Here is a 14,870-nt window from a genome sequence, read left to right as displayed (position 1 = left end):
GACGTTGAGTTTCAAGAGCAAGCGATATATATAAATATAAATCTTCTTTGTCGTATCCCATGTGTCTTCTTTGTCCCTTCTCATTTTTCCATCGTTCGCGCTCTATCTGAGTCATATCACGTGATCAGTCTCAGGAGTACTCATACAAATTTTTTTCGCCTGGAGGACAGGTTGAGAGATATATTGGTCAATCCCTTATTGATACAAGATTCTCTCCAGCTGATTAGACACCACACTTTACTTGATCAAAGTTTTTAATTTCCACCTGCTGAGTCATTTTGAGTTGAATTTTTGGGCTTTTAGTGCATGTACGTGGTGACATAAGTGCACGTTAGAAAACTAGAAAAAAGCCAACTTTGTGATTGGAGTGTTTGGAAGTTAAAAGGAAAGGTTAAGAGATTTTGTTGTTTAAGCACGAGTTTAGCCTTACTTAATTAAAACTATGATCATGGTTGACTTTTCTTTGTCTTTCTAAACTATTTTAAGCATTGGATCATAAATATATCATCTACTACTACTTTCTAAATTTGTCTCGGTGACGGTAATTAAAATAAAAATAAAAAAATCCTACGTATCCATATTAAAAAGGGCATTATACATCTAGGTCCAGAAAATAGAGAGTAATTCCCACAAAGTCTCATCTAATTAACAAAACACTAAAATCCTATGAAAGTGCCTAAAACCCTAAGCACTATAAGTGCCTAACCCCTAGGGCACCCTATGAAACTGCCTAAACCCCAGGGAACCCTATAAAAATGTCTAAATCCTTATAGTATCCTATGAAAATGCTTAAACCGCTAAAACCCTATAATAGAAAAGTGTACCCTAAAACTCCTATAAAAATGCCTAAACCCCTAGGGTATCCTATGAAAGTGCCAAAATCGCAAAAACTCTATAACAGAAAAGTGCACCATAAAACTTCTATTAAAGTGCCTAAACCTAAACTCTAGGGCTTTATAAAAGCACCTAAACCTAAACCCTATGGTACCCTAAACCTTTGAGTATCCTAAAACCTAAAATCTTAAGGTACCCTAAAACGCTAAAATCCTAGGGTACCCTAAGATTTTAAGGTACCCAAGGGTATTAGGGTACCATACAACCCTAGCATACCTTAAACCCTAGGATGACACTTCCATTAATGGTAAATGTATTTTTGTAAAAGTGGAATTAGTGGTAATTAAGTATTCCATATCTCTTTAATGGAAATTAAGTGTCACTTTTCTGTACTTAGAGGTAAAAATCTCTATTAAAAAAAGTTTGCTAAACACGAAACTTTATCACTTTGTAGCTTATTGGCCCCGTTTTGCGAAGATTCTTATGTTTTAGAGAAATTTATATAAATGGTCCTCTTAGTTTAATTCGAGTTTCATTTTTGTCCTTTAAGTATCAATTACAACTCTTTTGGCCTTCAAGTTTGGTTTCTATACCAAATTGGTCCTATTGATAACTTTGGTCAGCCAAATTGGACGAAATAAGTTAGATTGATGGCAGTTTGAATGTTGCAATTTGTACCAAGTTGGTCCAATTGATAATATCTGCCCTCAATTTGATTTTTTTTTGTCCAGTTTAGCTGACAGATGTTATCAATTATACCAACTTGGTATAAAAACCAAACTTGAAGGTTAAAATAGTTGCAATTGATACTTGGATGACGAAAATGAGACTTGGGTGAAACTAGGAGGACTATTTTTACAAATTTTCCTATTTTTTAAGTACTTATTTCCCGTTTTATAAGACAGATCATTCTCTCACAATACATTATCTTAAATTTAAAAAATAAGTACTTATTTTAGTTAGCGAAATGGGGCCTAATTAGTCTTGTCCTTTTTTTTTTTTAATTCTTTTACGACTTAGTAACATTTTTTCTATAATTTTACTTTTATGATTCCTCTTCATTTGCACTATAAGAAATCCTCATTCAGGTATATGTGGTAAATGGCCTCCCCCTATAAGGCTTTGGACCATACCCATTTTAAGAGACAATTTCTCCGTCATCTTTTAATGAATTTTGTTCATTTTTCCAATGATTATACCATTTACTTAAGAGTATCTAAACTCAATTATACACACCTCAAAATGTGTTTTGAGTCTCACTTTATTTTTTGTTAAAAATCACAAAAACTCTTAGACAAAATGTCCATTACCTAACATTTATATTTAGTCGGGGCATACGCAAAGAAGCGGTGAACTAGGGCCCCGTTTGTTTCATCGTAAAAAATATACTACAATGTCAACTATTTTTCTTGTAAAACTTTCGATGCAATTTTTTTTTTCATACTTCTCTTTTCTGGTGTTTGGCTAGAAAACATTTTCCGAATAGAAAGGAATTGAAATATGCATCAAGTACCTCTTGCAGTATCGATCTGGGCTTGGACTTTGGGCCTAATAGCCTTATCCTTTTACTCCCAGAACATTATGTTACATTACATTTGCTTGAAATCGAACATGGGCTTCCAGCCCGCGGGCTTGGTTTGCAATGATAAAAAAAGAAAAAGAAAAGATTTTGAGCTCGCGTTTACTTGTTCAAAGCTTGTTCAAGACAAATTTGTAGCATAATAAACCAAGCCTAAATATTATTTTGAAACTCGTTAAGAATTCAAATCAAGCTTGAGCAAGCTACTGCTTGGCTGGTTCAGATTATTATGTATAAAATATTCAAATTTCTCAAGATCAACTTGTGTTTGGATTGATTAAAACTCGTTTGAGATAGACTCGTCTCACAAACTAATGAAGCTCGAACATATTTTTAAAATTCGTTAAAATTTCAAATTAAGCTGATCAACTACTTGCTTATCTCTCCTGTCAAAAAAAAAAAAACTTGCTTATCTCGTTTATCACCCCTATTTAAAAAAAAAAAAAAACTAATTTATCCTTCCACACATCCCGCACAAAACAAACCCTACACCTACTCCTATGTACTACTAATAAAAACATTCTCCCCCTCCATTTCCCCATTTCCCTCCTACACTGCTGTGATCAGACAAGAGAGAGAGAGAGAGAGAGAGAGAGAGAGAGAGTGAGTGAGTGCTTACATTTGTTCCAAACCTCCGAATAAACCCTAGAGAAAGTAAATTCTAAAACCCTAACCCCACTTCGTTTTCCATTTTCCTCCCAAGCGTTCACTCCCATAGTTTCCTCAAATTCGTTATCGTCTTTCCTCACATGCTATAGATACACGCGTGTATATACATATATATATGTGTGTGTGTGTGTGTGTGTGTGTAAATGTATATAAATACTCATTAATAGGGGATATCTACGCAATATGTATACTTCACTGTAAGGTCTAAGTGTGCTGTTGAATTGATTTCCGTATTTTTGTTCTGTTTGTTATTGTTCTGAAATTGGGTTGGTTCTGTCCAGTATTCGGTATTCAATGGCCAAATTATCTGAATGTTTCGACATTGAGATAGATAAATGCACGTGTATCTATGAATATACATAGGCTTGCATATTGGTGTCTATTGAAAGTTGTGGAAGAATTGTCTTCCATATACCGATTATGTCATATTCATGTGAAATCTCCGAATATAAGTGCTTGTGTACTTTAATAATTTCCCACGAGGTCTATGCTTGCGATGTTAAATTGTTTTTCGAATCTTTCTGTTCAATTTGTTGGTAACAATGGCTGTACTATGTGAATGTTTGGATATTGAGAAATAGATAAAGTACTATGATGGGGAGGCCGATAACACTGGAGGAGGGAATGAGTAAATTAGAAGAGGGGATTGTGAGGGCAAAGATGATTTTTGATGGATATCCCTCTAGTGCACTCTTTACTGCCGAAGAATATATGAAGTTTTATGAGTATCCTTTTTGAATAACTGAATTGTGTTATCTTTGATTTGTGTCTTATTCCATATACTCCAACATTTGTGATATATTCAAAACAAACCAATTGATTAGTGATTACAATGAATTTGGTAATTTCTGAATCCTTTATTTCTGTCCACTTGTTAGTCCTGGATTTATAGATTGGCCATTTTGTCCTACATTATCTTTTCCACGCATTGGTGATGAGTTATGAGTTATGACAATGTGCACTTTTCTCTTAGTATGTTAACATCACGATTATTAACACAGTAGCTGAAGAGTATTCCTTCTGTGATTCTTATGTTTTCACTTTTTTAACAGGTAGGTAATGTTTATGTCCAATTTAATTTCTATCTTGGTTTCCGCTTGTGCCTGGGTAATCTACTTAAATTCCTGTATTGAGTGAGCTAGGGAGTGGTATCCTTTATGTATATTTGAGCTAGGTGCAATTAACCTTCCCTTCGATGCTTTGAATCACTAAAGCTGATTTGTTAATAGTGGATCTGTAGATTTTGATTCCAACTTTGCGGCAGTGACCGGTGAACTAGAAGTCTAGAATACAAAAAAGCTGCTAGTTCTGTTTTTTAAAATATATATTTTGGTATTTAAGAAAGACTTTAACAACTGATCTTATGTGTAGAAAATTTAGTCTTGCCATGCTGGTTAAGGAAACTGAAAGTACAATGCCAAGTGAACCTGTAGAATTCTCTCCCCCCCCCTCCCTTTTTTTTTTTTTTCTTTCTTGTACTCCTTTGGTCTACTCGAAGGAACATTAGAATAGCATCATGAAGTTGGTGGAACATATTGAAATTGATACAATTCGAATGTAGAAAACAAACTGGCTATTACTGCACATACGAGAGTGCCATCCCTTTGAACATTTATAGTGATTCATCTACCCAAGCACATCAGGAAAGATAGATACCCATGTAAACTGCTCAATAAGATTGGGATAATTAATTCAAACTAGTTCTTTTCTTGTTTATTTTCTGTTAATTGATGTACAAGTAAAACTTCACACACCCATGCTTTTGTGAAATAGAATCCCTGTTGCTAGATTTCAATGGAAATTTTATCCTTAATTCTCTTTATAGCTGTGTTTACTACATGTGTATTCAGCACCAATCGTGTGACCAATCTTTGCATCTTTCTCAAAGATTTACAAGGGCTTTAGAGGAGAGCATTTCTTCAAGGGTAAGAATCTTTAATTATCATGATATTGTATAGTAGTATTGTGAAACAAACGGTTAATAACATGTTGCCATTTTTATATTAATTCGCTGTTGAGGTTGTTTTTATGTTTTTAACACTTGGCATTTTTGTCTTAGTTCATTGCTGAGGTTATACTTGACAAACTACGTTGTCGTGCTTCTCAAGGGATTAATTTGTGCTACTTTTGTAATTTGTGTGAATGGTTCACTATTGTACTCCCCTTTAACTTACATATGGTTGGTGGTCCTATATTGAAAGATGTTTGTAACAACCTGTGTCCCTGCTTGGAAATTGATGTGCTGTCCTTAGTTGCAAGAAGTGGGAGCACATGCTGGGGAATGAGAGGATTTGAAGAATCTCACGTTGGGAGCCTCTGAAGTAGCACATATATAGTGTGTGTATGTGTGTAGGTACATACGAATATAAGTACTCCATATTTTACATTTATGTCACTCCTAGTAGACATGTCAATTAATTACTGTGTCAGCTGCAAATGGTTTTTTTTTTGGTTGTAAAAGGAAAGAAGTATTTTTGCTTGTGCTAAGAATTTGAGCGATTTGAGTTAGTGTTTCTTTCCAAGTGTCTTGTTCTTACTTCATATTTAAGCTATTGAAAGGACCAAAGAAAACTCTATATAAAGTGGTGAGAAAATAAGTGGCTGCACATGGTTTACCAAGGTTATGGCTTGCGTAAAGTGTAATGGCAAAAGGATTCACGTGGTCAACTAGATTATTTTGGACAGGGGATTCGTTGATCGACTAGGGCAATTACAATTTTATTTTAATTGTCGGAAATATCGAAATGGCTGTTGAAATCAGAAACTGCATCTCCCTAGGTCTATGTTGCTTGACAAGGCTGCTGATTTGCACAAGGGAGACGCCTGCCATTCAGGTTAATCCAATTTGCTGGTTGACTGCAGTAGTTTGAGAATTTTTTATGGCAAATTAGAAACCATTTCTGTGATGCAAGAGAATTGTTTCAAGAGATTGGAGTCTTGAAACTATAGCCTACACCATAAGCAATTGGATAACTCAATTCCTAGTTTAGAATTACTTGAATCAACACAGTAATCAATTGAATAAATGGACCCTTTGGGTAGGATTACTTGGGGTTCCCGGTTCTGTCACAGACTCCCAATCAAACAGTACATGCATACGGAGGGGAGGAGTACCATTGTACTTGTGCTTATTCTCAATGGGAATTAGTCATGGGGTTTGTACAAATCTAATGCTCTGGATTTTGAATGAAGGAGTAATGTAATGAGCACAAAAATTGAATTGGGTTTATGGGTCTGTCCTCTCTGATGCCTTCAAGCTTTGATTTGGGGGCATGGATCCACGGCATAATGTCCCTTTAGTTCCTCGCTTTTTGAGGTATGGGGGGCAGCTATTTTAGGGGTAAAAACTTTTTGAGAGCACCCACTTTGTGTATATATTGCCGAAGGTTAAGTTTGTCTCTGTTCCTCCCCACCCTTCCCCAATCCATTGGGGCTTACAAGGTTACTTTTATTGTTTGTTGTTCTATTTGGATCATGCCAACTTGTATTCAGATTCAGGCCCAAAATTAGAGGCCTAGCACGTTCAAGCATCTCCTCATCATGGGATGCAGCTTGTGATTTTCAGGTTACACTAGCTGATCCCGGGAAACCCATGGAGTGAAATTCCATATGCTCTATTGCTTATGCATCATATGCTCATTGATTATCTAGGTTGTACTTGCAAGTATCCGACTTTCAAGCATTTATCCTGATTATATGTTCTCTTCTGATTATGCTTTCAGGTTCTGCCGCCCTTACAGGGCAAAAATGGTGCCTCTCTGTTGAAAGAACTTACAAGCATGTGGGCTAATTATAAATCGATGGCTAAGTGTCTGGGAGGATTCTTTTTATACATTGATCGGCCTTATAGGACTGCTACATCACTCTGCGATGTCTCGTTTCGTTGCTTCCGCGATCTGGTAAACATATCATCATAACATTCGTGGGGTATCTTTCCAATGTCTATTTTCATCTTGTCAACTTGCTACTCCTCTTTTCTTTTACTTTTCCCCCCCTCTGTATACTGTATTTTATTTGATCTGATTTCATGTTTCAGGTTTGCAATACACACTACCCAAAGCTTCAGGATGCTGCAATTGCACTTGTATGTTCAGTTGACTTTGAGTTTCATCCACTGTCCTTGGCTCCTTGCTGTATTTATCTGCGTTTTTGTGTACAGATCAATCAGGATCGCACTGAGAATCCGACTGATAGGAGCTTGCTAAAGTGTATCTCAACCTTTTTTATTGAAATGGGAATTGGAAAAGACACTTACTGTTATGATGACTATGAGAGGGCGATACTTGCAGATACTTCTAGTTACTACTCAAGATTAGCTTCAGAGTGGCTTGCTCTCTATTCATGTGTCGACTACATTAAGGAGGTTGTTACTGCATCAGTTGTGCATTGACAAAAGATGTACCAGCAAAATCACACGTTTAAAAGATTTTTCCTGAATGTTCTAGGCTGAGTGGTGCTTAAAGAAGGAGATACAGAGAGTGAGTGAGTATTTAAAGCAGTCTACTGTGGAGAAGCTGATGCAGGTATCGTTTCGTGTATTTAGCATTTGTTTTCCTGAGTGTTCTTGCAAGTTGTGCTCCTTTGACTTAATGCTGCAATCTTATCTGTGCTGGCTGTGCTTGTTCTTAAGTTCAAGAGCTTTCTCTTACTTGATGTAGGCTATAAATGTTTAATAACTAACCTGACAAAAAGTTATGGAGCCGCCACTGAGTACTGATTTTTCTTTTACAGCCTAATGAGATAGTATGGATTTTAGGGGTAACTAATAAAAATGACATGCAAGTACTTAACAAGCTCATGAAATGCTTTGGAGCTGCCTCCTTTGTGCTAACTTATGTGTCTATCACTCTAGGTTTTGGGTGTCCACATTTGATTTCAAGGCATCCGTTACTCTCATAGATAGCATCCAGAGATCACCCAGTTCTTTTAGACCCTTCTATATTAGTTCAAATCAAAGTTGGGTAATCCAAATCTAGTCTAGGTGAATAAAAAAATCTAACTCTAGGTACAGTTTAACTGCATGAATGCTCTTTTGAATCAAGGCATCACTTAACTGAGGTTCCCTTGAGGTTCATGACGGCAGCATCAAGGAATGGCAACGGGGCGGGATGGGTTTTGCCACACCCCGACCCGAAACTTAGCCCCGCCCCGAACCCGGACCGGGTAATTTATGGGTACCCCCGCCCCGACCCCCTCATTTTTTTTTTTTAAAATTTATTGAGAAAATATGATCTAGATTTTAAAATAAGTGAGCACAAACAATAAAACTTTATGAAATAACTATTATAATTTAACCAAAATTTATTATCTAAAAGGAAAATGGATGAAATAATTAATATTTTATGTGGTATTTTAGTTCTAAGGGTAAAAATACAAAATAAAAATAGTTTTTCATGCATAAAATGATTTCGGGTCTGGGTGGGGCAGGTACCCGAACGGGGTAACGTCAACCCGACCCCGACAGGGTTTCATCAATTTTACCCCGACCCCCAAAAAATACAACAAAAACCCTCCCCGATTGGGCGGGGCGGGGCGGGGCGGGGCGGGGCGAATTGCCATCTCTAAGCATCATGTTTAACTTATTGCTATTTTTGAGGGGTGGGAATCTAATTGTGGAAGAAGGAAGTAAGAGGAAGGTACAAACAAAAACTAGAACCAATTCGGTTCACTTTCTCGCCACCTAGAAGTTTTATAGTCCAGAACCTATTTCCTTATTCGTTTCTATTAACTATTAGGGCCTGTTTGGGAGTCTAATTATTTTTGCATTTTGGATTTTGGATTGTGAGTTACTGGTTTTGGATTGTGGACGGAATAGATTATGAATCTAGTAGAATGCGTGGGAGATATGTGCATAATAGATTTTGCAACAGAGTAGTGTTTGGGAGATAATGCTCAGAATAGATTATGAATGGGTATTTTGAGGATAATGCTCAAAATAGATTGTGAATTTGGGAATGGAAAAGCTCCTCCAGGAGCCGATTCTCAGATTGTGTCTCTAAAGTGTAGTTTTCATAATGCATTTTGAGAGAATCCATTCTCACAATCTGGCTTCCAAATGGAAAAAGTAGGAAAATGCACAATCTGGCTCTAAACATGCCCTTACTATCCATCTATGTTACATGGATCTTTTATTTTGGCTCAAGTACCCGTGTCGATGTGTCTGACACCAGTATCCTTTTGGACACTCGGCTCCTCTACTTGTTAAGATACTTACAGAAAAGGAATATCATATTAGTTAGAAAAGTGATAATTCAAGTATTTCACATAGACAGGAAATAGAGAAATAGCAAAAACATAATTTTCTTAACCCTTTCTTGTTTAAATACATTTGTAAACATAGTTTACGGTACATAATATGAGAAAATTATGCAATATATAATACAAACAAGAGTTCAGGATGTGTCCCCGTACCTGTACCCAAGTTGGGGATATATATCCACGTATCCTATGACTTAAGTTTAGGAAGGTCCGACGCTTGGACTTGCACCCACACCCGAGTCCATGTAACATAGCTATCCATGGTTTTTAGTCCCATTTTAATTTCCATTTTTTTTCCTGGATGGATACTTTGCCGATCTACTTGCCCTATTTTCTTGTGCAAGTAAGCTGCTCGCATTCCATCGTTGCTTTTTTCTTCTCTTTGATGCAACAATTTTCTCCTGGAAAAATAGTCAATGGTTTTAATGTGATAGAGATGTTATAGGCAGTTTAATTTCTTCCCACTTATTTGTATCATTTAACACGAGACGAAGTCCATTAATGGACTCAGTTCACTCTGATTAACTTGCAGGTTCTGCAATGGCAATTGATGGGCCAAACTGCAAGCAAGCTGATCGAAAAGCAGAAGGCTGAGAACCAAGATTTACCAGCATATCAGGTATTCTTCACCTTATGCACTGAGTAGTTCATAGATTTGGGCCAAAAAGTTAATAGGAATTTCATTAGCACTCAAAATCTAAATTAGTTCACAAAATAGTTAATAATCTCCCTCCACTAAAGCAACTCACAAAAATAGACTAAAACTACACATGATTTTTATGACAGAATTCTGGACTATTGTGATGAAAGCTAGCTTTATCCAACTAATTCATAACTGTAGGATCCAAACTGGATTATCGGTTCGAATAAGGCAACTCAATAATCCCAGATAAATTCATATAGAGCGATATCAAACAGGAGGTCCGGTTCTATCCTTTTTTCCGAAGTATCAAACCAATTACCGGTCTCAAATTATTTGTTCTTATTTGTTTTCAAAACCATAACCAGACCACTAGAATCATGTCAAGTAGGACAATTAGTTCTGGTTGGAATAGGTTTACCGTACCGGTTTCTTCGATTTTCTTGAACACCGCCAAAATGCATTCAACGATTGCCCAGCCTCAGCTCACATATTACCAAACACTTTTTAAGCAAATCTTAAATTTTTTTTTGGAGAATTTCCATAATGGAGCATCTGTTAATGGAAGCTTGTCTGATTGGTCCGCCTTGGTTAAAAATGGAATATAGTTGGAGGTACTCTCTTTGAGAATCTCTGCTACATGAAGTGCTTAGATCTACACCTGTACCCAACACTTACTCGAGTCTATTTAAGTGTTCAAAACACTTCATAATTGGTCAACCATTATTAATTTGTGGGATGGGCCAGGGGCTTGTTAAGGGTGTTTGTCAAAATAGATTGTAAACGCTGTTTCTTCAAAGCAGAATCCAATAGCAAAAAAACTGGTGTATTCTCAGAATCAACTTCTTAAGAAGTTGTTGGCTGAGAAGAAGATCCAATGGTGTAGCTGGATGTTGTGCCTAATTTTTAGGTATCTTGCAGGAGCTTTTGTCCAGATACAGCAGCATGAGCCTCGTAGATGGAACATCAGCATCACCAATGTTACAATGAAAACAGTATCCAGAAAAAAGCAACTGAGGTACGGGACCTCGCAAGAACTATAATGACAATCGCTATTGTAGGTCTAGAAGTTTAGACTGCCTTCATGTTCCGTGGCTCTAAGTATTTTTGTACATTCTCCTTTTTGTTCACAATGGAGTTGCCCTGCTTGGGGTGTTGATGTTAAGTGACTGTTTTTGGGTCGATGTCCTAGTACCTTGGTACCCTTGTTCTAAGAGCATCTCCAAGGGAGGTAGAAAATTCCTATACCGAGTATAAATTTGGAAATACAAGTGTAAGTTTAAGAGCCACTTGCAACAAGTGCGCTCCAAGGTGTTGAGAAATGACACAATGGTACGTAGCAATTTGAAGAGTCATTTCTTGACACCATAGTGTAGCAAGTTTACTCTCAGTTGGACAGTGTTTTGCTGACATGACACTTCAAATATGGGTTTTTTTTGATTTTGCTACCTCCTTCGGAGATGCTCTAGCTTTACACCTTTGAGTATAGAACTGCACTTATAAGCAGGGCCGGCCCTGAGAATTTGGAGGCTTAAAGCGACTTTTAAAATTGAGGCCTTAGGTTTTCTATAATAAAAAAAATCAATATAGGTGGTTAATATAAGGTAAAAATATTGAACATGGTATTTTAGTTTCGTAATTTAACTAAAATAAAATTTTAAATATTTATACCATTAGAAAAAAAATCAAACATAACGAAATACCACTCGTACACTGCATTTTTTTAACTAATTATGTTATTAACTTTAACCATAAGAATGCAAAAGGCATAAGAGCTGTATTTTATTTATTCCTAGATCCAAAAGAAAAAAAAGGGGAAAAAACCTTATGTCAAAAGAAAACCTCCCTAGGAGTTGAATCAGGGATCTCCCATCCCAATTTCACGTACTTCACACAGACCACTTGTGCTAGAATTGACATTGTGTTGAAACACGTAACAGTTATATAAATATAATATATTTGATTTTATTTTTTATGAAAAATGAGGCCCTCATTTTTTCTGAAATTTCGGAGACCTAAAGCGCCGACACCTTGGGCCTGCCCTGCTTATAAGGCCTTGGATTTGTAATAGATCATCACATTTTGATACTCCCTATATTCTAAAATTTTGGTCAATCTTTTTTGTTGTTGAATGCCCTCACATTCCTTGTCCATTTTGACTTGTAATAAGAAAAATTGAACTATTTCCATTTTTACCTTGCATTCCGTATTCAAATTCAAACACAAAAGTGGAGGGAAAAAAAATGCATTAGAGTCTAGAAGGTACTCATTGCATTTTAAAAGAGGGTACTTTCGAAAATCCACATATTTTGAAGAACAATGATTTTAAAAAGGGACAAATTTTGGGATGGAGGAAGTATAATTGAGGTCATCTTATAAGAATGCAAGTAAAGTTCTTAGGCTACAGAAGAACCAAAAAAGATAATTAGGCTAATTACAATAATCCTTTCATACAAGTGAACAAAAACTGTAATATTATCTGGGAAAACTAAATCGATCATTAGTATGACAGCCATGTAGTTATCTAAAGTCATTACAATATATATAGAGATAAATTCCTATCCGGTTCAAGTTTTGAACCGGAAGAAACAATCCAAATATAGACCATACAGTGGATAATCAATGGTTTAGATTAGAACAAATTTGAACCATTGTTTGCAGCAATGGGCAGTCAAGATTTGGACTGTCACCTCCGGTTCAAAGCTTGGACGGGAGTAATATTTTTGACAAGGATGATAGAAAAGAGTCTAAAAAAGCATCTAATTGATTCTTGTTCCAAGTAAAACTTAAAAATGGACCAGCCATAGTAATTTTTTTTTTTTTTTACCGTTCGTTTTTTGGCTCAGCAAAAGAGAGAAACTAAAGAAAAGACTTAGGTCCCGTTCAGTTGTCAGGAAAGTATAGGAAAGGATAGGAAAATCAACTTTTCTATGACTTTTGTAGTGTTCAGTTGGCAGGAAAGTTGGCAGGAAAGTAGTGGGAAACATGTTTTTAAGTTTTCCTACAAGATTTACTTTCTTGCAAAAGTGATCCTGCAAAAAACATAGGATGTTGCGTTACGGAAAAAGTTCTCCATTGTGGGGCCAAAATAATTGGCGGGTAAGAAAAAAAATGAATGACACAAATACCAAAAAAATACGAACTAGATTCTTAGAAAGACACTTTGAGATTTACGTGAGCAACAAAAATTTCGACTAATATGGTGCTTTATGAGATGATTTGTAACGCCCCTAATTTTGGGAACGTTAAAAAGGTAATTTCATTGAAAAACTAAATAGAGTCTGGCTCGATATTACAACAAAACTATTACAAAAGTACTTTTATTCAAACATGGAAGGGAAACTAGGGTTCCTATTTACTACTCCGTCTGTTCCTATATCCTAGCTAGCTCATCGGCTCCAAAAGCTTTCAAGGTGTAGAGTTCACCCTGTTCATCTATACGGTCTGACACATTATACCACGGTCTGACACATTATACCAGTGTCACCACCAATATAATATGTCAGGGTCACCAAAGGAAACACCGTGAGCTACAAAAGCTCAATAGAATAATTCATACCCACTAACCCTTAACTTATGAACAATAGATCATAAAATTAACGTTTTCCACGTAGTACATGCAAACTTGACAAAGCAGCTAACAATGACACATCCACATTCAATATCCAAACTAACGTTGGTGTTCATGGTTTTCTGGGTTTCTCTTACGCGACTTCTCGTGGACCATGTCACCATTTTTTTTCCACATTTCATAAACCAAATCAACATTTCCAAAATCGTTTTTAACACACCCAACCTCGGTTTCGCCGTTCCGGTCTCCCGAGTATCCTCACAATGGTTCCGCCGTATCGGGTTCCTATTGGCACACAAAAAAACATTGAATTTGGCATTGGCTCCTCTCCACGGATAACCAATCCACAATTCAAAACCCTCGGTTCCGCCGATCCGGGTTTCCGAGTATCCCATAATAGTTCCGCCGGCTCGGATTTCCATGTGGGTTTTCGAAAATCATTAAATCAATGGCTCCTCTCCGTGGATAACCAAACCACAATTCATCCCTCGGTTCCGCCGCTCCAGGTTCCCGAGTATATCATAATGGTTCCGCCGCTCTGGGTTCCCATTGGGTTTTCGAAAATAGTTTACACACGCACTCCTCATAATGGGCTACCAAGTCCGGCCACATTGCAGTTTTCAAAACATTTCTCTTTTGCAAATCACATCATTCCATTAGCCACACCCTAGGTATCATATTTCTACTTTCTCGATTTATGTGTCTCGTTTTCATGCAACGACTCCGCGATAGGATTTTTCACATACGTAATCATAAATCATTCATTATAATTTTTAAATTAAACTAGCAGGATCATCCAACTTTATATCACCAATCATGCTCAAATCATCACTTTAAAGCATAACGCCACGTGTACGGACGCCTTTGGAGTGAAAATCACTTATGCTTTATTACACAACAAGTAATACAAACAATTCATGTATACATGCTCATAATCATCCTAAAGATTAAAATACGAATACTTTAATCAAACGTTAAATTTCTTATTTTTCAAAATCCGTTATTTCTTCCTTTGTGGGAAGTTCAAAACAACATATGTTTATTGAAGTAAAGGTTGATTATTCAACATGCTCATATATCCTTTAGCAAAATAAGTATAATAGCTATCTTTATTCATGCTTTTCAAATTATACAAACAATATACAAACTTCGATGATACTTAGAGTAAAGAGTAGAAATATTTTACATATACTTAGAGATAATGAGGACGGAAGAATCTAGCGTTTTTCTTTGGTGGTAGGGCGATTACGGAAGGTGAGTTGACTATCGGACGGAGTAACTTCTTATGGTAAGCTTTCGGTAGCTTCGAAAGAGAAAGG

The 14,870-nt window shown here is 36.4% G+C and overlaps 1 protein-coding gene and 1 non-coding gene across 4 annotated transcripts; both read left to right on the top strand.

Moving 5' to 3' along the window:
• Positions 1-2,933: 2,933 nt before the first annotated feature.
• Positions 2,934-11,428, top strand: LOC131333983 (cullin-1-like). Of its 3 annotated transcripts, XM_058368845.1 has the most exons (9): positions 2,934-3,067; positions 3,664-3,807; positions 4,908-5,007; positions 6,805-6,981; positions 7,119-7,166; positions 7,242-7,445; positions 7,528-7,605; positions 9,873-9,959; positions 10,902-11,428. In XM_058368845.1, the coding sequence occupies exons 2-9, from the start codon at positions 3,674-3,676 to the stop codon at positions 10,968-10,970; spliced, it is 897 nt and encodes a 298-aa protein (XP_058224828.1). In that variant the 5' UTR covers positions 2,934-3,067; positions 3,664-3,673; the 3' UTR covers positions 10,971-11,428. The 3 variants fall into 3 exon arrangements, with proteins under 3 accessions (XP_058224828.1, XP_058224829.1, XP_058224830.1); XM_058368846.1 differs by having other exon boundaries at positions 2,934-3,807; XM_058368847.1 differs by lacking the exons at positions 2,934-3,067; positions 3,664-3,807 and adding an exon at positions 3,825-4,230.
• Positions 6,267-6,373, top strand: LOC131334963 (small nucleolar RNA snoR100). The gene has a single exon (XR_009202361.1). It is a non-coding gene; the product is annotated as a small nucleolar RNA snoR100 (small nucleolar RNA).
• Positions 11,429-14,870: the final 3,442 nt, after the last annotated feature.

The sequence above is a fragment of the Rhododendron vialii genome, chromosome 7a (assembly GCF_030253575.1).
Source record: "Rhododendron vialii isolate Sample 1 chromosome 7a, ASM3025357v1".
NCBI classification, from domain to species: Eukaryota; Viridiplantae; Streptophyta; class Magnoliopsida; order Ericales; family Ericaceae; genus Rhododendron; species Rhododendron vialii.
This window is presented reverse-complemented; position numbering and strand designations above follow the sequence as displayed.

Excerpts from the sequence above, each read along its gene's own strand:
- LOC131333983 (XM_058368845.1), top strand. The coding sequence starts at position 3,674 with ATGATGGGGAGGCCGATAACACTGGAGGAGGGAATGAGTAAATTAGAA. Across the intron at positions 5,008-6,804 it reads AGGAGAGCATTTCTTCAAGG|GTTCTGCCGCCCTTACAGGG; the intron begins GTAAGAATCTTT and ends TTATGCTTTCAG. Across the intron at positions 6,982-7,118 it reads TTCGTTGCTTCCGCGATCTG|GTTTGCAATACACACTACCC; the intron begins GTAAACATATCA and ends TTCATGTTTCAG.